Below are 21705 nucleotides of genomic sequence, written 5' to 3' on the forward strand. Positions count from 1 at the left end.
TATTCCTAGTGCTGAGCACAGTTTGTGGCACGCAATAGGTGCTATATAAATGCTTATTTCCCTCCCTTCACCTATGTACCAGGCACTGCACTGTGCTAAGTACTGAGGATACAAAGAAAGGAAAAAACAGCCCTTGCTTTCAAGGGGAAACTGTAATGAGGAAATCTTGACACTGCCAGGGAGAAGCATGGTAAAAAGCATTTGAGTGAACATCAAAAGAAACAGAAATAAACTATATTGTGATCAGAATATACTACAGACAACCTGAACAGAAAGAGGAAATAAATGAAGAGCTAAGGAAACAGGTCACAAGTCTGGCAGAGTACTATAGGAGTAATGGGAGATTTCAATTATCTGGGTATCTGCTGGAATGCTCTCACTGTGTGAAAAGCAGAATGTCTAGTAATTTCTTTTCTTGGCTTTAATGGTCATTTCATCCTTCAAAAGGTGGAGGAACCAACATGGAGAAATTCTGTTCTGGATCTGATTCTCACCAATGATAAGGCATTGGTTACAGAAGGTTAATAGAAACCTTAGAAGAGAGTGACCATTCCACCTTAGAGTTTGTGATGGAAAAGAGGCAAGCTGAACATACCTTTAAATGCATTCAAAATTTGAGGAGAGTAGATTTCAAATGGTTCAGAATAAGAACAGGTAGAATTCCTATGCACTAAAATTGTAAAGGGGAAGTTAGCCCAGAAGAGATGGGAAACTTTCGAGAATGGATGACACAGAAGTGGTTTTGGTAAGAAGGAAAAGAGAAAGCTGTCTAAAGAGACAGATGTTGGTGCACAGAGAACTTAGTGACCAACTTGGATTTTTAAAAAGAAGCACAGAAGATGGAAACAAAGATAGATAATAGATGATAAATACGAAAGCTCGGAGTAATGGGGATGGAGGCGGGGGTACAGTTCAGAATGAGCAAAGACTAGGGAAGAGAGCTAAGAACAACAGAGGAGTGGTTGGAATCCAAGAGGAAATGGAATCACCATTCTAAGTGCATGGGGACTGTAGGCAGAGCAGCTAAACTCTCATTGTGCATTTTTTCCCTTGCAAGAAAAATGCTTTTTGGACTGTCAAAGAGTACAGAAATGGTTAATAGGGAGTTGGCACCTAAGATAAGTACCCAATATTAGTAAGGTGACATACTCCAATAAATATTAAATTAGTAAATATTTTAAAATTACGCTACTATAAAACATTGGAAATATAAAAACAAAATGAAAAACAGTATCCATTCTTAAGGACTTTGCATTCTACTGAGAAGATACAACATATACATATGTGATAATTTGAGAGGACCGAGTATTAGCAAACACATCAAGAGAGGCTTCCTATAACAGGTGGCGTATAAATGAGCTTTGAAAGAAGCTAGAGGTTCTAAGAGATGGAAGTGGTGATGAAGAAGTGCATTTCAGGCATGGGAGATAGCCTGTGCAAAGGCACAGTCCAGAGGTGGTCAGTTGTATACAGACAACATCAAATAATCCAGTTGGACTGAAATACAGAGTCTATAAAGGAGATTTCTGTGTAATGAGCTTGGAAAGGCAGGCTGGAGCTAGAAAGTGAAGGCTTAAAGTATCCCCAAAGGTAAGTTGTGTTTTTCCCAGTCACAATAGGGAACCACTGTAGTTTCTTGAGAGGAGAATGACATAGTCAAACCTGTGCATTAGGAATACCATTTCGGCAACTGTGTGCAGAATGGATTTGAGAGAAGAGAAAGGGGAGTGGGCATGAGATGTTGAGGATATAGAACTGATTTGGCAACAGATTATTTATGTGAGTAACTAGAAAGAAAAGTCAATTATAACTTCAAAGTGGGTGACTGGCAGGATGTTGATTTTGTCAGCAGTAAGAGGAAAGTTTGAAGGAGGGATAAATTTAAAGGTGGGGGAGTGAGATGATGAGATAAGAGAATACCTAATTGCCATCTATGATTTCAAGTCATAAGTACTTGATGAAGACACAAAGGGAATTTATTCTCAGGTACTAAATTGGCAGTCACATGTATTTGCTGATTCCATAATAGACTGGAGAATAGAAGAGGCATTGCAGAACTGGAGAAGAACAAATATTCTAATTCTTACCCCCAACACACTTATCTTGTTGTCTAGACTAGATGACTGGTTCCACTCCCCCTTTTCTACTCCCCCACCCAAAAAAAGCAGCCTGCAAATTGTAAGCCAGTGAACTTGATTTCAATTCCTGGAAAAATTCTAGAATATATTATCAAAGAGGTAGTTATCGATCATCTCAAAAAGGAAGCAATGATCATGAAGAGCCAATATGGCTTCATTAAGAATAGGTCATATCAGACCAAATTAAATTCTTTTTTTTTTTTGGACAAGGTTGCTTCACTGGTAGATTGGAGGATGCTCTAGATACACTTCATTTGTTTTGAGACTGGGTGTCCCTATATTGCTCAGACTAGAAGTCCACCAGCTGCTCAGAGGCCTGATCCCAAAACTAATTAGCAAAGAAGCTTTAACCTTCATTTTTTAATGTGGTTTGACCCTCATTTAGGCAACATGGTGACCCTCCACAATGGGCTTACTGTGTTGGTGTTAGATTTATTGCAGACACTGATTATCCTTAACCCTACTGCAGCTCAGAGCTTCCAAACTCAAGTAATATACCAGTCATTTGTTGTCGTTATTCAGTCATGTCCAACTCTTCACAACCCCATTTGGAGTTTTATTGACAAAGATACTGGAGTGGTTTGACATTTCCTTCTCCATCTCATTTTACAGATGAGGAAACTGAGGCAAACGGGTTAAGTGATTTGCCCAGGGTCACACAGCTAGTAAGTGTCTGAGGCCAGATTTGAATATATAGCACTCTATCTGCTGCACCATCTAGCTGCCCATGCAAGCTTTAGCCTCCCCCATTAGCAGGGATTACAGGCATCAACCACCATATCTGACTTTAGATGCCCTTTACTAAGATTTTAGCAGAGTATTTGATGAAATCTCTTGTACCGTGCCTGTGGAGAAGATTGAGGCATGGATTAAATGTAAGTGAATTCAACTGGTTAAATAGTTGAACCCAAAGAGTAATCATCAATGTTCAGTGTCACCTTGGAAGATGACTCTAATGGAGGGCCCCAGGGATCTGTTCTTGGCCCAATACCATTTAGCTTTTTTATGAAATACTTGGATAAAAAGTAAAGATAAAATGCTTTTCAGAATTGCAAATGACGCTAACCTTACAGTCACAGCTAATTCACCGTGCTATACTCAGGATTTTTAAAAGATCCTGACCATCGAGAACACTGAGTTGTTTCTAATAAAATGAAGTAAAGTCTTACACTTAATTTATTTTTATTTTTATTTTTCATAAGTACAGGATGAAAGAACCAGATAGCTGCTCATCTGAAAAAGATCTGGGGGGTTTTAGTAGACTACCAGCTACTCTAAGTCAGTGGTATGATATTGCAGCCAAAAACACTAATTCAGTCTTAGACTGCATTATAAGAGACAGAGCACTGTATACAGGATTAGTGAGGTAATAATTCAGCTGTGCTCTGCCCTGGTCAGACCATGGCTGGGGTATTGTGTTCTGTTCTGCAGGCCACATTTTAAGAAGCAAATTAATAAGCTGGAAAACAACCAGGGGAGAGCAACCAGGTGGTGAAGAGTCTTAGATCATGCTAAATAAGAGTCAGTTGAAGGATCTTGGAATGGATGGTCTGGAGAAGACTTGAAACTTTGAAGACTTTACAACTTCAAGACTATCCTGAAGTATTTGAAGAACTGTGACGTGGAAGAAGACTTAGACTTTCTTGATTTATCCTAGAGGATAGAACTTGGGACCATTGAATGGAAGCTACAGAGAAGCAAGTTGAGGTTTTGGGAATAATTTCCCAACAATTAGAGCTATCCGGAGTGGAAGGAACTGCTTCAGTAAATGGTTTATTTCTCTTCATTAGAAGTCTCTAAGCAAAAGTCAGATGACCAGTGTGTTAAGTGTGCTGTAAAGCATACCTTCAGCATCTGCTTGCTTCGATGTCCTGCAGTTGGCTAGATCCCTTCTGAGGCCCTTTCCAGCTCTGAGAGTCTGTAGTCATTAGCTTAGACCAGGGAAGGCTCAGTGGAGATGTAACTGTTTTCAGATATTTGCTAGACCTTCCTCCAGAAGGATACAGCTTTCAAGGAGGTAAGTTTTGGCCCAGCGCAAGGAAGAACGTTTTTAACCATTAGGAACAGACTGACTCTGAAGGAAATAAATTCCTCATCACTAGAGATGTTCAAGAAAAGGTTGACTGTTTGCCAAGGATTATTCTTAGAATCCTGGAGTTGGAAGGAACATCATCTAGGCTAAACTTTACCTGAAACACAAATCCCCTCTCTACAATGGTTACCCATCAACAGATATCAAGAACCTGCTATGGGCCAGGCACTGTGCTAAGCTGTGGGGATACAAAAAAAAATGCAAAAGACAGTCCCTACCCTCAAGGAGTTTACAGTCTAATGGGGGAGACAACATGCAAATAAATATATACAAAGCAAGCTATATGCAGAATAAATAGGAAATAATTAAAAGAGGGAAAGCACTAAAATTAAAAGGAGTTGGGAAAGGCTTCCTGTAGAGGGTGGGATTTTAGTTGGTACTTAAAGAAAGCCAGGGAGGTCAGAAGTCAAAACAGAGGAGGGAGGGCAAGGGGAACAGCCAGAGAAAATGCCTGGAACTGAGAGGTGGAGTGTCTTGTTCCTGGAACAGCCAGGAGGCCAGTGTCACTGGACCCAAGAATATACATTGGGAGTACAAGAATACCTGTTTGGAAAAAATAGGAAGGGGATGAGGTTATGAAGGGCTTTGAAGGCCAAACTGATCATTTTTGCATTTGCTTCTGGAGATGATAGGAAGGTACTGGAGTTTATCAAGTAGGGGGATGTGCATTTTAAGAAAATCACTGTTGTGGTTGACTGCGTGGAGTGTGCACTGGAGTGGAGAGAGACTCGAGGCAGGTAGTGTTAGAAGACTGGAAAGTAGGAGGAGGGTAGGTTATGGCCTTGAATGCCAAACAGAGAATTTTGTATTTGGTCCTAGAGACAATAAGGAGCCAATGGAGTTTATTCAGCAGAGGGGACATAGTAGTACCTGTGCTTTAGGAAAATTCATTCCGTGGCTGAATGAAGGATAGATTGGAATAGGGAGAGACTTGAGGCAGGCAGACCCACCAGCAGGCTATTGCAGTTGTCCAGGCATGAGGTGATAAGGGCCTGAGCCAGAGTGGGCACAGTGTCAGAGGAGAGAAGGGGGTGTATATAGGAGAGATGTTGCAGACATGAAACAGACAGGCCTTGGCAACAGATTGGATATGGGGGAAGGGGGGCGACAGACAGTGAGAAGTTGAGGATGACTCCTAGATTATGAGCCGAAAGGACTGGAAGGATGGTGTTACCCTCGATAGTGACAGGGAAGGTAGGAGGTGGGGAAATCTTATTGGGGAAAGATAATGAGTTCAGTTTTGGACATGTTTATTTTGAAGTGTCTACTGGACATCCGGTTTAGATGTCTGAAAGGCAGTTGGAGATGAGAGATTAGAGGTTAGCAAAGAGACTGGGGCAAGACAGGTAGATTTGAGAGCCATCAGCATAAATATGGTAATTAAATCTATGGAAGCTGATGAGCTCATGAGGTGAAGTAGTATAGAGGGAGAACAGAGGAGGGGCCAGGATAAGACCCTGAGGGACACCTGTGGTTAGAATGTGTGATCTGGAGGATCTAGCAAAAGATTATCAAATTCTCCAGTAACTCCGAGCTTGAAGGGAAGCTGATACTTCAGGAGTTAGGATCTGAAAAGATCCTCATAGGCTATAATAATAATGTGCTGAATAGATTAGTATGATAGACTTTAAGGCAAGTATAAGATCCTATGCTTGTGTCAAGAAACTTAACTGCATAGGTATAGGATGGTAGAGGAATGGCTAGACAACTGTTTGAAAAATATTTGAAAGTTTTAATGGATTGCACGCCAAATATGAGACACTAGTCCACGTTGTCAATCCAAAAAGAAACTAATAAGATCTTGGTCTGAAGGGCACCATGACATAATGGGTAGAGTGTAAACTTGGAGTCAGAAAATTTATATTTGAATCAACCCTTGGGCACTAGCTCTGTGACCATAGGCAAGGAACTTAACCTTTCTGCATCCAAGTAGTCTCATCTGTAAAATGCACCTGGTACTGTATGTAGTACATACCTCCCTGAGTTGTAATGAAGATCAAAGGAAATGAGGCATCTAAAGTGCTCTGCAAACCTTAAAACACTATTTAAATGTCAGCAAATGTTTGACAGCATAAAGAGAGGCACAACAGGCTGCTTAGTGTAGTTAACAGAGAGCCGGCCTTTGAGTTAGGAAGATCTAGATTTAAGTCCAGTAGCCATGTGATCCTAGGCAAGTCAAACAACCTTAAGACTGTAAGAGGCAGAGCAATTACTGGTCTGTATTGGTAGAGGGAGTTTCCTCCCTGGAAATTTTCTACACCAATGTTATCACAGGTCCAGACCAGAAAAGAGGCACAGTGTCCAAAATTAGTAACTAGTCAGACTACATCTGGAATGGTGTTCATTTCTATGCCATGGTTTAGATCGGGCATTGACAGATTGGAATGCATCCTCAGGAAAGCAACAAGAATAGTAAGGAAGCTAGAGACCATGCTGTACAATCTAAGGAACAAGGAGTGTTTAACCTGGAAAGAATAAAGATTGGTGATAAGAAAGGACATAATAGCTTACTTCAAATATTTTGAGGGTTTTAATATGGAAGAATGATTAAATTTGTGCTTGTACTTCAGCATAAAACTTCGAGCAAAAGGTAAAAGTTGCAAAGAGACAAATTTAGGCATGATGTATGGAAAATAACAATTAGAACTACCTCAATGTGGAATGCACTGCCTCAGGAGGTAGTAGATTCCTCTGAAGACGGGATGATTACTTTTCAGGGATGTTGTATGAGATTACTGTTCAGTTACTGGATTTTGTTTATTCAGTTATTAGACTGTGATGACATATGAGGTCCCTTCCAACTCTGGGATTCTGTATACTCCAAGTAGTCATCTAGCCTCTGCTTAAAGACGCCTAGTGATGAGGAACTTGCTACTTATAGAAATAGTCCATTCGATTTTGGAACAAGTAATTGCTCAGGGATAATGCCTGCCTACAGCATAAGGTTATTAGCATCAACTATAAAATGCTTTACAAATGTAAAATCATATTATTCACAAACTTGCATATGACCCCTCCTTTTTATTTTGATGCTTTCAGACAATGGGAGATATTCTGAAGAAATAAAACTTTTCTTTCAATAGACAATACTTTGGCCACACTATTATTATAAAAATGATTCTCACACTAGATTGGAATTTGGTTGGATGACCTTTAAAGTCACCTGCAACCCTAAGATTCTATAATAAATTTTGCCAGTCCATAGAAATAGAATATAAGCTGTAGTTCTTATGTTATTTTTGTCATACAGACACATCCACACAGAAATATTGAAAAGGAATAGGAAAAAACCTATCTTTAGAAAGTGTCTGAAAGCCTCAGCAAAAAGTGTTAAAAAAAAAAAGTAACATAATTACCAACAAAGCCTAGCAGGAAGAGAGAGAAAATAAATAAATAAATAAAATAACTGTAGACGGTATAAAATACTTAGGAGTCTACCTGCCAAGACAAACCCAGGAACTATATGAAAACAATTACAAAACACTTCTCACAAATGAAGTCAGATCTAAACAATTGGAGAAATATTAATTGTTCATGGGTAGGCAGAGCCAATGTAATGAACATTACAATTCTAACTAATGTACTTATTCAATACCATACCAACCAACTACCAAAAATTATTTTATAGAGCTAGAAAAAACAATAATAGAATTCTTCTGGAAGAACAAAGGGTCAAGAATATCAAGGGAATCAATGGAAAAAAGTGAAGGAAGGCGGCCTAGCAGTACCAGATCTCAAACTGTATTACGAAGTGGTAATCATCAGAACAATCTGGTACTGGCTAAGAAATAGGGTGGTGAATCAATGGAATAGATCAGGTATACAATGTACAGTAGTTAATGACCATAGTAATCTAGTGTTTGATAAGCACAGAGATCCAAGCTTTTGGGAAAAGGATTTACTATTTGGCAAAAATTGTTGGGGAAACCAGAAATCAGTTTGGCAGACATAGGGTACAGCTAACATCTCACACTGTATACCAAGATATGGTCAAAATGGGTGCATGATTCAGAAATAAAGAGTGATATAAGCAAATTAGGGGAGCATGAAATACTTTCCCTGTCAGATCTATGGATAAAGGAAGAATTTATAACCAAACAAGAGATAGAGAACATTATGGATATAAAATGGAAAATTTTGATTATATTAAGTTAAAAAGGTTTTCTACAAACAAAACAAATGCAGCCAAGATTAGGAAGAAAGCAAGAAACTAGGGTAAAATTTTTATAGCAAATTTCTTTGATAAAGGCCTCATTTCTTAAATATATAGAGAACGGAGTCAAATTGATAAGAATACGCATCATTCCTCAGTTGATAAGTGGTCAAAGGATATGAACAGGCAGTTTTCCTGAGAAGCAATCAAAGCTGTCATATGAAAAAATGCTCTAAATAACTATTGATTAGAGAAATGCAAATTAAAACAATTCAGAGGTACATCTTCACACCTGTCAGATTGGCTAATATGGCAGAAGTAGCACAGTGGGTAAAGTGCCAGGCCTGAAGTCAGACTCATCTTCCTGAGTTCAAATCTGTCCTCAGACACTTACTAGCAGTGTGACCCTGGGCAAGTCACAAGTCACCCTGTTGGCCTCAGTTTCCTCATCTGTAAAATGAGCTGGAAAAGGAAATGGCAAACCACCCCAGTATCTTTGCCAAGAAAACTCCAAATGGAGTCACAAGGAGTTGGACATGATTGAAACAATTGAACAGCAATGTGACAAAAAAAGGAAAACAACAAATACTAGAGGGGCTGTGGAAAAATTGGAACACTAATGCACTCTTGATGGAGTTGTGGACTGATCCAACCCAATTTGGAACTATTCCCAAGGGGCTATAAAACTCTGCATACGCTTTGGCCCAGCAATACCATTATTACATCTGTGTCCCAAAGAAATCAAAGAAAAATGAAAAACTTCTATATGTGCAAAAATAGTTATAGGAGCTCTTTTGTGGTGGTGAAGAATTGTATATTGAAGGGATGCTCATCAATTGGGGAATGGGTGAACAAGTTGTGGTATACGATTGTAATAGAATACTATTGTGCTGTAGGAAATGATGAACAGGATGCATTCAGAAAAACCTGGAAAGACTTATATAGACTGATGCAAAGTTAAGTTATCAGAGCCAGGAGATCATACACAGCAACAGCAAGAGTTTGCAGTGATCAGCTGTGAAAGGCTCAGCTATTCTGATCAGTACTGTAACCCAAGACAATTCTGATGGATGAAAAATGCTGTCTACCTCCAGAGAAAGGGCTAATGGAGTCTGAATACAGATCAAAGTGTACTTTTTTGTTTTGTTTTTTCTTTTTTTGTTTTTTCTCTTTTGCAACATGACTAACGTGGAAATACGTTTTGCATGATTGCACATGTATCATCTATATCAAAGTGCCTTCCTGAGGAGGGGGGAAGGAAGAGAGGGAGGGAATTTGGAACTCAAAAATTAGAAAAAGCAAATGTTAAAAATTGTTTTTAGATGTAATTGAGAAAAAAAAACTTCAGAAAGTAATATAGACAAGACTAGGTATTCATTCATTGGGGAAGTTATTATATTTCTTACTCTCTGAATGTGATTAACATCTTTGTTTTATTTTCTCCAGGATTATTTTGGAGTTTGTTCAGAACTAGTTATCAAAGACAATGTTGTTGTGGTTTATGAAGTACTTGAAGAGATGCTAGACAATGGGTTTCCATTGGCTACCGAGTCAAACATCTTGAAAGAGCTGATAAAGCCTCCTACTATCCTTCGAACTGTTGTTAACACTATCACAGGTATAGAGAAGGGTACAAAGCTAGTTGTAGTCTCTGACTGCTGAAGTCATCATGTTGCTTGTTCTGAAATTTTGTGTTGGCTGAGTGCTAGTCCCAGGGTAAAAATGATTTCTGATTTTTAGTTGCTTTAATTTTAATATTTGCTTTGTATATGCATCTTTAAATGTTGAGTATGGACTGAAATGATACTCTCTGTTAGAAAATTTCTTCAGGTCCAAGGAACTCACACTACCCCTTTTCAAGGGGGGAAAAACCTTTTCCCACATTTTGAGCATTCTGACAAGGAGGAGAAATAGACCCCTGAAGTTTAGAATTGAGTTTTACAGCTTTGTTCCATATATTTTTCATGAAGTGTAGGTCATTTATAAAAACACTAGCAAGTCTCAAATGTCATTTATCCAACTCAGTCCTAGGAAACTAATGTCTCAGAACAACTTTCCCAATGCCTGACTGTGAAGATGCTGCTAAGGGCGTGGCTTTAAATTCATTTTCTTTGCCTTCAGTTTGGGAAGGTGCAAGAAATAGCGGGAGAAAAGAGCTTTGAAGAAGACTAGTCTTATAGAATTTTAGTACTAGTGCTTTTTAAATCTCTTTACCTTTTTATGAGGAACATAAAAATGGCTTGAAAATACATCTTTAGCTGGCATATAATAGAAAGGAATTGCAGTAGTCTTTTATGCCATTAAACCTCTGGCCTTAAGTCTAAGAGAGATTGTATTGATGGATTCATTCTGATACCAGAGCCCTGATGTACCCAAGAACTCAGCAAGAACCAGATGATTTTACCCATGAAAATTGTACACCACTGTATATACTGATATCCCTGGTGGAAGCCATTACATTATTTAAACTGCAGGCTATTGTGGAATTTGAGAAAGTAAGTTCAGGTTACTTTCAAAACCATAATAATAGAGTCTGTTCTTCATGTAGCTTTATTTTTTTTTTCTCTAGGAGGGGGAAGGGAGAAGGTGACTAAGGGAGGTGGTGTTTTTTCAGACCAGATGGCAACAAGGAATTTTTTAAATAGATCAGGTCATTCCTTTATAAGGAGGAAAAAAGCCTTTGGGAAAACCATATCTTTAGTTTAGGAAATTTCAACACATTGTGTAGAAGTTTGGTGAAAGGGATTGGGAAGGTGGAATCAACTGTGGATAAAATTGTGTTAATTACTGTTTTAGGAAGCACAAATGTGGGTGATCAGCTTCCCACTGGACAGTTATCAGTGGTACCGTGGCGACGGACTGGGGTAAAATATACTAATAATGAAGCATATTTTGATGTGATTGAGGAGATTGATGCCATCATTGATAAATCAGGTATTTGCAGCTGTGATCTAAAGTGTTTGAGCACCAAGAAAATTGAGGGCAATGATTTTTTTCATGTAGTATTAATATGTATTGGAAGTATGCTCCCCTTATATGACTTAACTGACCATTGTTATGTATACAGTGATGTGTATTTGTATATCTGTCCCATTTATCAGTAATTAATTAGGTTTGTCTTGATACTTTATGCTTTTAGTGTGTAACTTTAATGATTTCATATGGCTCTTTGCTATCTTGTACTCCTATTAAGTTCTATAAATATCAAAAAGAAAAAGAAGTTTTTCTTAGTAGAAATTAGTGTTGCTTTCCTAAGGTATTTTACCCTTTATTCCTAGGACCAGTCTGGCAAAGGTTATCACTGACAGAATCACTAATGAGACTTTTTTCCCCACTTATTTAATTTGGTAGATATGGAGAAAATATAACATCTTAGAATTTGGGGAAAATTAGATTTGATTGTGGTCCTTTAGCTTACACGAAATGTCTTTGGAACTTCAGTTAGAATGATGACACTTGTTTGGTTCAATGGCCTTTTATTTGCTGCTCTGTTTTATTTTTTTGTGTCAGGTTCTACAATCACTGCTGAGATCCAAGGAGTCATTGATGCTTGTGTCAAGCTGACCGGGATGCCAGATCTCACACTGTCTTTCATGGTAAAACACTGGGCTAGAGATATAGTGCTTAAAAAAAGAGATGTTGGCATACTTAGTGATAAAGAAAGAGAAAGAAATGAAATGAGGAATTAAAAGGTTTGGTCAAAAAACTTGTATTTAACTAAATTCATTCTATATAACTAGAAGGTTTTTGTTTGTTTTTGTGAAAAACATCTAAACAATTTCCCTGGATGATATATGAGCGTTTATTTCCTGTTCCTTACTCTTCCTTATATGGTAACTTTAGAATCCTAGGTTGTTAGATGATGTCAGCTTTCATCCGTGTGTTCGTTTCAAGCGCTGGGAATCTGAGCGTATCCTTTCCTTCATCCCCCCTGATGGAAACTTCCGCCTGCTCTCCTACCATGTCAGTGCTCAGAAGTAAGCAGCAATTCTCAATATGAATGAAACATATCTATATGTCTCCAAATCAGAATATTTTTCTCAACTTAGAATGTGAACATTGCTGTATGATTTGTGTTCTTATATTCAACAAACATTCTGAAAACTATGAAAAACAATAATTGTTAGGATTTCAGTTGTCTCTTTAATCTGAGGATTTAAATTCCTTTAGAGAAAGTGCAAGTCAATGAAAAGAGCATAAAGTATAGAAGAAAGTACAGAGATCCAGGTTCTGGTCCCAACCTTGCCAGTAACTTGTTAAATGACACCCTTCACTTTTCTTTATTTGTTCATCTATCAAATGGGAAAAAATAATGCCCCCCTATTTCATTGGTTTATTAGGATCAAATTATATCTTGAATGCAACAGGCCTTTGAAAAAAGCTTAAGCACTATATAAATATAAGGTGATAGTATTACACTCTCAAGAAAAGAAGTATTAACCACACTTTATAAATCTAGAAATGGAAATACAGGATAAAGTGACTTCTTAGTGTCATACCTGATGCCTGGTACTTAGTATTTGAGGGCTTTATTGATTTTACTTTTAGAAACGTTGACTTTTAGGGCTAGAAAGGACTTCAGAGATCATCTGGTATAGCTCCATTATTTAACAGGTGAGGAAGCTGAAGCCTGGAAAAAGAAGTGATTTGCCCAAGGCCACATTGTTAGTGAGTGGCAAAGCCAGATTCAAACTCTGGTTTTCTGAACCTGAGACTAGTGTTTAAGAAGTCCACTGTCTCAGCAAGGTTGGAAACTTAGAGTCAAAACTCCATGCTATCTATCTGGTAATTTAGCTGCTAGATACCTATCCTTGAAAAAAGAAAAGGGAGAAGAGTACTTTGTATGCTGATTGAGGTAAGGGATGAGAACATAATGACAATAATAATAACAACTAGCATCTGTATGGTGCTTTAAGGTATGCTGAGTATTTTCATAAGTTAATTCACGTGAAGAGGAAAACATGATACCAGGAGAAAAAGGGAAAGGTGAAGAGATGTTGCATGTTTTCACTGCAATAATAAAATGAATTGCCTGTCTTTTTTTTTCCTCAGCTTGGTCGCAGTTCCAGTGTATGTCAAACATAGCATCAGTTTCCGAGATAGTAGCTCACTAGGGCGCTTTGAGATTACAGTGGGGCCCAAGCAGACGATGGGGAAAACTGTAGAGGGAGTGATTGTCACCAGCCAAATGCCCAAAGGGGTCCTGAACATGAGCCTTACTCCATCTCAGGGCACCCACACTTTTGACCCAGTTACCAAGGTAAGTGATTATAGATTAGGACATTTTGAATTGGAAATGGCTGGTGCAACAGTAACTGTTTAGGCATTTCCAAAAGTGACCGTGTCATTTGTTGAAAAGGAGCTTGGGATGGAGTTTTGCCCTCATTGAAATGACATGACAAGGATACAATCATTACACATAGGTAGTAAAAAAAAAAAAAACACCACGGGGCAACTTATGTTACATACTTGGGAACCTAAGAACAACTTCTTAATTTTTTTTTTTTTGGTGAGGCAATCAGGGTTAAGTGACTTGCCCAGGGTCACACAGCTAGTAAGTGTCAGGTGTCTGAGGTCGAATTTGAACTCGTCTTCCTAACTTCAAGGCCGGAGCTCTATCCACTGCGCCACCTAGCTGCCTGAGCAACTTCTTTCAAATGTTAATCCCAGTGCAGCTAATTTTTTTGTTTAAAAAACTTTTTTTCTGTAAGATTATAGCTAAAATACATTCAAGAAAAGTATTGTGGGCTTCTTATTGTGTAGAAATAGGACTAAAGAAAGTATTTTCCTACCACATTTAACTCATCACTTTTCTGTTACCATGTTTCTTCTTCTCTCTGAAGTTGCTCTCTTGGGATGTCGGAAAAATAAATCCCCAAAAGTTGCCAAGTCTGAAGGGGACTATGAGCCTTCAAGCTGGGGCTTCCAAACCTGATGAGAACCCTACTATCAACCTGCAATTTAAAATCCAGCAGCTGGCCATCTCTGGTGAGTAACCAACAGCTGGAGGTCAGGAGTATAAATGACTTTCTAATTTGAAAAGCTTTCCTGACAGCTTACTATTTATTTACAGAGTTTTGTTTCTTTAGCTGAAATGTAAGCTTTAGACTAGAAAGTGTAGCTTTTTTCCAACATATTTCAGGGAAAATTTTATAATCCTTGATTGTAAAATCACCAAAATCATCTAGGTGAAAGGAACTAGCTACAAATAAAAATAAATACTGATAAGAGGTTGTACTTAAGTCCTTTCTGACTTGAGAAGGTTCTTGCCCTTAGTTCGATCGATCTACAGTTTGAAGGTATGTCCTTTTCTTTTTTAGATAGTGGCTTTGATCAGAAATGTTTTTTTTTCCAACCTATATTTGTCATTCTAGGCCCATTGAGCCCACGCATATCAGCATACCCTCACCTGAAGTTGCTCTGGCAAGTCTCTTTGCCTTCAGAACTCCATAAAATCAGTCTTTCACCCCTAACTTTCAGGCTATTGACTTAGTTCAGTGATTAGAATTAACTAAAAACATGAGATCCTTGAAGATTGCATCTGCATCATCAAATTCAACCTCAGACACCTGACACTTACTAGCTGTGTGACCCTGGGCAAGTCACTTAACCCTGATTGCCTCACCAAAAAAAAAAAAAATTAAGAAGTTGTTCTTAGGTTCCCAAGTATGTAACATAAGTTGCCCCGTGGTGTTTTGTTTTGTTTTTTTTACTACCTATTACAGTTAGAGTATTTTTAATATTAGTTAGCTTGTTAATCCCAGATAACTTGGAATTTGATTTATTCATCATGCTCTTTACTTAGCTTTTTCTTGCAACCTTCAAATAAATCACTTTCAAGTCACAGCCACTCAAAGAACAAAAGAATAGATTTTCAAACTTATACTTCGATCAGTGATTTTATTGATAAGAATATTTCCTCACATGATATAGGTCACAATGTACACATTCCCTCTCGTCCTGTGGGATTCTTGTCCCTGCCTTTCCATAAATTTTCCATAGAGGATCTACCCACCATCCTAGAGGATTTCCTCTAGGTCTTTTAACATTCCATGAGTACTAATGGGGCATGTGCCACTAGAACTACCACATCTTTATCTCCTTCCTATGTTTCTCGATTGCCTTTTGAGTCACCCACAATTTTGATTTTTTTTAAACACTGAAGTGTCCTAGGTTTTTCTACCCATATCAAATCACTAGAAGAATATTGGTGTTAAAAGATGGGTTTTTGTGGTACCAAGCAGCTGGGGAAAATTAAAGTGCTACATAATTTTACAAATGTTATCTTGCCTACTCATTTCTGGGTTTATTTGATTATTCACCTGTAGGACTTGTCCAGGTAGCTTTTTGATGAACAAACTCAGTGGACTGCCCATGTAATTGCATGTCATAATCTGAACAGTAGTTATTCTTCATCCATTTGATTTTTTCTGTGTGAATTGTTAGACTGATCTCTTTTGAAGAGTCTTGGGATTCTTCAATATTTTTGGGTGTCAAGCAGTCAACACTGTGGGTAATTTACTTAATCTCTCAGAAAAGTATTTATGAAAGTCTACCTGTTCCCTTCTCATATTCACATCAAGGATTCTCTTGACATAAGTATAGCTAGATTGTTCTCTTAAAGACTTTATAGAGATGACAAAGTAGGCATATGGATCAGTAGTTATCAATGTCCTTTCAAATGCCTTTTTTTAAAAAGACATCATCTGCTATTTTTTTTTCCTAGTTTCTTAGTATTCCTCTCTTTGAGATACCTTTGTAAAATCACTCTAAAGCCTTTCAGACTTGTCACTTCTGTCTCCAAATTCTTCTGTTTGTACTTGGTCTAATCCAGCTGCGATTTAATTTTCTTTAGTGTAATTTCTGCCATATTCCTTATTGACACTAAGGTATTAGAATCCAAATGTGTTGTTTCTACTGTCGATGATGAAAATAGTTTGTTATAAAATGCTGACAGATATGTTCTATTTTTCTTTTATTGTTGATCTCTCAGTTTTATCTACAAACTCTTTTGGGATGATCTATTTTAGTTGGGTCTTATGCCAGACTTTTTTGAGATTCATTCTCCTTCCATCATTCTTCACTCTTTTGAGAGGCTCTTCTTATAACCTATCTACTTCTTTCACATTTCATAAATGAATATATTTTAAATTAGCATTGCCTTGCCTCTCACCTTGGCAAGATCAAATGTTTGCTGGTTAAGGTTGACTCTGGGGTTATTTAGTCTCCTTCTTATTGTGATTACAATATATTTGTTACTTCTGTAGGAAAGATGGTGATTATCTATGTCTATTAATATCTTTTCCTTGACTCTATTTTCCATTTCTTATTGTCAGTAGCTGGTTTATATAGATCACTTCAGAAGTGTAGTTACACACAGTTTCTTCTTACCTTGATCTTCTCTTCCAATTGGGTGTTGATTTTGACCTTTGTTCTAACTAGTTTGTGGTCTGTTTGACTGCACACAAACAGCTGATTTCAAAAATGACATCTACATGGATAATCTGGCCATTCCTGTCAGTTGGCATAGTTCTCTTTTTGTTGTTCGCCATGTCTAAAGCCTTTTGACATTTTTAAATTTTTCTTAACAGTTTTAGCTTTTATAATACCTTGATTTCCCAATATATCCATTCCTTTTTTCCCTTAGAGAGCCATCTCTTATAACAAAGAATAAACAGAAAAAAAACCATTCAGTAAGACTAACCAACTCATCAACCAAATGTGACATTTCCATTGTTCTTCACCCATAATCCCCTGTCTCTACAAAGAAGGGACAGAAGGTTCATTTTCTTTTTTTTGTACTTCATAGTGATTTTTTTCCCAATTACATGTGAAGATAGTTTTCAGTGTTCATTTCTGTAAGGTTTTGAGTTTCAGATTTTTCTCCCTCCCTTCAATCCCTCCCCGTCTCCCAAGACAGCAGGCAGTCTGATATGTTATCCATGTGTAATCATGTTAAACATATTTCCACACTAGTCATGTTGTGAAAGAAGAATCAAAATAAAAGGGGGAAAAGCACAAGAGAAAAAAAAATAATATGCTTCAATCTGCATTCAGATTCCATAGCTCTTTCTCTGGATGTGGATAGCATTTTCCATCAGGAGTCTTTTGGAATTGCCTTGGATCAGTGTATTGCTGAGAAGAGCTAAGTCTGTCATAGTTGATCATCACACAGTATTGCTGTTCCTGTGTACAGTGTTCTCCTGGTTCTGCTTACTTTACTCAGCATCAGTTCATATAAATCTTTCCAGGTTTTCTTAAAGTCCACCTACTCATCGTTTCTTATAGAACAATAGAATTCCACTACATTCACATATCACAACTTGTTCAGCCGTTCCCCAATTGATGGGCATTCATTCCCTCATAGTCAATTCTTTGCCACCACAAAAAGGCTTTAAAAATAATACAGAAGAGTTGATATTGTGTCCTGTGGGGGCAAAAGGGAGATACTAGAGTTGATTAAGAGACTGACATGGTCAGATCTGTGCTTAGGGAAAATCACTTTAACAGCAGTTGGTAAAATAAACTGAAGAGAGACTTGAGGTAGAGACTTGAGACCAGACAGAAGGCTTTTGTAATAGTTTAGGGCCGGGGTGGGGAACCTGTGGCCTTCTAGGTCCTTGGGTGTGACCTTTTGACGGAATCCAAGTTTTACAGAGCAAATCCTTTTATTAAGGGAATTTGTTCTGTGAAGTTTGGATTCAGTTAAAGGGCTGCACTTGAGGACCTAGAAGGCCGCATGTGGGCTCGAGGCTGTAGGTTCCCCATCCCTGCTCTAGGCAAAAGGTGGATGAGGGCCTGAAGTAAGGGTGTCTGTGTGAGGAAACGGCTGAATGCAGGATGTGTTGTGGAGGTAGAAACGGCAGGATTTGACAACCATTTGGATAAAGTAGGTGAGGGAAAGTATGGAATATCGTGCCAGGGTTACAGACTTGGGAGGTTGACAAGACTGTGATGTCGTCAACAAAAGTAGGGGGAGATGGAAGAGGGGAGGATATAGAGGAAGGAGATAATGGATTCTATTTTGAATATATTGAATTTGACATATCTCCTAGATATCCAGTTTGAAATGTCCAGTAAACAATTGGTGATATGAGATGAAAGCTCAGAAGAGAGGCGTTAGTTTAATATATTGATTTATAGAATACTTCTCTTCTTCCACAATGAAACTCAGGACCCCCTTCCTACATGAACCTTTCCTGATCCCTTAAGTGCTGGTGTCCTCCTTCCCAAATTGCCTTGTATTAAACTTCTTTGAATTTATTTGTGTTTCTTGTCTTTCCATCTAGTCTGTATACACTTATAGATGTTCTTTTGTTTTCTCCACTAGAATATAAGCTCCTCAGGAGTATGGGTTTTTCAACTCTGAGTTTATCTGCATAAAGATGGTAACTAAACCCATAGAAATGATGAGGTTACTAAGAGAAAGTATACTAGAAGGATTCTTAATATGGTGTCCATGAAAGTGGTTGTTTTTTAATATTTTAATAATTGTACATTAAAATAATTGGTTTCCTCTGTAATCCTATGTATTTTATTTCATGCATTTAAAACGTTATTCTGAGGAGTCCATAGTCTTCACCAGGCTGCCAAAGGGGTCGATGATACAAAAAAAGGTTAAGAACCCCTGATGTAGAGAGCAAAGAGATGAGGAGGGCCTGGGACTAGAGTCAAGAGAATATGCATAGTTAAGAAGCTTAATATAGATAATGATCAGCAAAGGAGATGGAGGAGCAAGACAGGCAGGTAAGAGGAGAACCTGGGGAGAATAGTGTCCCAAAAATGCATATTGGGAAGAAAGTCCAGGGGAAGGGCGATCAGTTGTGTCAAATATAGCAGTGCATACCATATATCATTCTCTTCTCTTTATACAATTTTGTTTTCTCTTTACTTGAAATAACACCTATGTTATATCCCTTTATTTATTCTAGGATTGAAAGTGAACCGTCTAGATATGTATGGAGAAAAGTATAAACCATTCAAGGGCATAAAATACATGACCAAAGCTGGGAAGTTTCAAGTCCGAACCTGAAAAGAGAATCCCAGATTGAGGGAAGAGCCACAAATACTTTTTCTATTTTGTCTCATCCAGAAGTAAAGAACCGGGCCTGTCTTCTGCACATCAATTTCTTCTTGGGCCAACATTCTCCCTTTTTTCTGTGTTGGATCTACTGAGCCTTTAGTCTCACTGAACAAATCAAGGGAGAAGGAGGGTCACCAGGGAGAACTGGACATATCTGAAGTTGAATCAGTGATAATTTCATTCTCAAAGAGGAGATGAGACATGGCAGATTTGTTTGACTATATATTTAACTCTTTTTAATCTATTTTCTGAAGAAGGCTGGCATATGTTGCTTGCCTGACTTTTCTTTCTGAAGCTAGGAAAATAGTCCTTTCTAAAAGGGGGTGATAAGAGAGTTCGATCATTTGAATAATGGTGAATATTAGCCAAGGAAGGGTCGATTGTGGACCTGGAGGAGGGAATAAGAAATCCCTGGAGGACAGTTTTGTGTAAGGGAAGTTATGTGTGGGAGGATGAGTGATATGGGAAGTAATTAAGGACCTCATTCATAGGAGGGTAGAAAGAAATGAAGGTGTTGAGTTGGTTGATTTCTTATACATAGATTTCTCTGCTTGTCAAATATTCACTAAATTTGGACAGGCGTGATAAACTGGGAATTTTCAAAGTTGTTTTAAACCCAACACTAAAATGCTAAAACACAGTAGGAAAAAAAATTATCCTTGCAGACCTACAATCCTGTACCAATTACTCTAATGAGGTCCTGGCCGTTATTTTTAATCTCAGTATTCAGAGGAGGTAAGGTTGTCCATTATTGGTAGAAAGGGAGAAGAGGATGTCTGAGCCTCTCTCGTAGGATAGTGGCTACACAAACTATACAATTCTCATTCCTCCTTGCCCAACCCCAAATAATTTAACTCACTACACTTTCACTAGCTTCCTTCCTGGAATCTGATTTTCCTCTAGCTTTCATAAGGTGAAGAAGGTTGAGGAGGTTTGAGCCAACATATCCTAGCCTAGCTTGTTCAGGGATGTCTCAGCATTGGGAAATGAAAGGTCTGTTTGGGGCATAGGTTATATGGCTAGATTCCATGAGAAAAAAAATTCGAGTTCCATTCTTAAGGAGGTCGGAACTGGCCACCTGGATCATGAAGAATATGCTAGAGTTGCCTAACAGTTACCTAGTCTTTGTTCTCAGTCACTGGGTGACTAAGTGGCTTGCAATTTTCACAATTGTTCAAGGGTATATGTGGTATTGATTTAAAAATTAAAAAGCCATGAACATTCACTTTTAGCTTAAATGCAGGTGCTATTCCCTGTTTCCTGGCAGGAGTGGGTAGAAAGAAATGAAAGAAATCTATTTCCTGATCCTATTTTTGCTGATACTTACATGAATTTTCAGTTTCATAACTCTTTACTTTTCTGGACTTGTTTTTGCTAATGAATACTATGTAACTTTGTATTGCACTGTATTTTTCCTCTGATATAAATTGTGCTGTGAAGAGAGAAATTTGTTTCCTTCCCAACTTCCCTGGGCATTCCACTTTGTGTTTTAGGTACTGTGCAAACAGCAGCTGAGTCTCACTTCAGGATCTGACTTGGGCTCAAAACCTGCTATGGAGTCATGTGAACTTTGGAGTCTCCTTTTTAGGAACTCCATAGCACTTAGAATCACCTCTTCCCAGGTCCCTGAATGACTTCTGGCTTCCTGGGATGACAGTGTAACCAGTGCATCATTTTTCAAAGTGTAATATATTCCTGTTGTTACTGCATATGTGTAAGTTTCTAAGTCCAAAATTCCAGAAGCTGTTCTCTTCTTGAGCAACTCATGCTAATTGTAGGCAAAACACCTAAGAGGAAGGGGAGCATCCTCCTGAGTGCAAGGCTAAACATACAAAGTGACAACTGTATCATCATCTATGACCTGTGGAATGGATCTCTGGTGCATGGTGGTCTATCATTCCAACCACACAGCTCTGTATACTGCTGGAACAAATGGTGCAGGGTTGTCTCAGAGGAGCTGTTCAGACTCCATGTGTTTAGCACATACAGAAGTAGATGCTCACCCAAGCCTCAATAAAGATTAGTTTTACCAGAACTCTGTGTCCCAAGTGTTTTGTTTCAAGCGGCCTGCCATGACCTCCGCCACAAATGCATGGTAGCAAGAGCACTGAACTTGGGATCGAAGGTCATGCGTGGCTCAGAGTCCCAACCGCGCCACTTAACTGGCTGTATGATCATGGACAAATCACAAGGACAAGTCAATCTGGGCTTTAGTTTCTTCATTCATAAAATGAGGGGG

At 38.2% G+C, this 21705-nt stretch overlaps 1 protein-coding gene across 1 annotated transcript in view; it reads left to right on the plus strand.

Annotated features, from left to right (window-relative positions):
- Positions 1-21501, plus strand: part of AP3M2 (adaptor related protein complex 3 subunit mu 2) — a 34234-nt gene extending 12733 nt beyond the window's left edge. The window contains exons 3-9 of the mRNA XM_020969632.1: positions 9830-10001; positions 11180-11317; positions 11894-11979; positions 12227-12360; positions 13436-13643; positions 14227-14371; positions 19315-21501. Coding sequence (XP_020825291.1) covers positions 9830-10001; positions 11180-11317; positions 11894-11979; positions 12227-12360; positions 13436-13643; positions 14227-14371; positions 19315-19415 — 984 coding nt within the window. The 3' untranslated portion in view covers positions 19416-21501. The remainder of the gene's footprint in view (positions 1-9829; positions 10002-11179; positions 11318-11893; positions 11980-12226; positions 12361-13435; positions 13644-14226; positions 14372-19314) is intronic.
- The last annotated feature ends 204 nt before the right edge of the window (positions 21502-21705 follow it).

The sequence above is a fragment of the Phascolarctos cinereus genome, unplaced genomic scaffold (genome assembly GCF_003287225.1).
Source record: "Phascolarctos cinereus isolate Bilbo 61053 unplaced genomic scaffold, phaCin_HiC Scaffold_2;HRSCAF=192, whole genome shotgun sequence".
NCBI lineage: Eukaryota > Metazoa > Chordata > Mammalia > Diprotodontia > Phascolarctidae > Phascolarctos > Phascolarctos cinereus.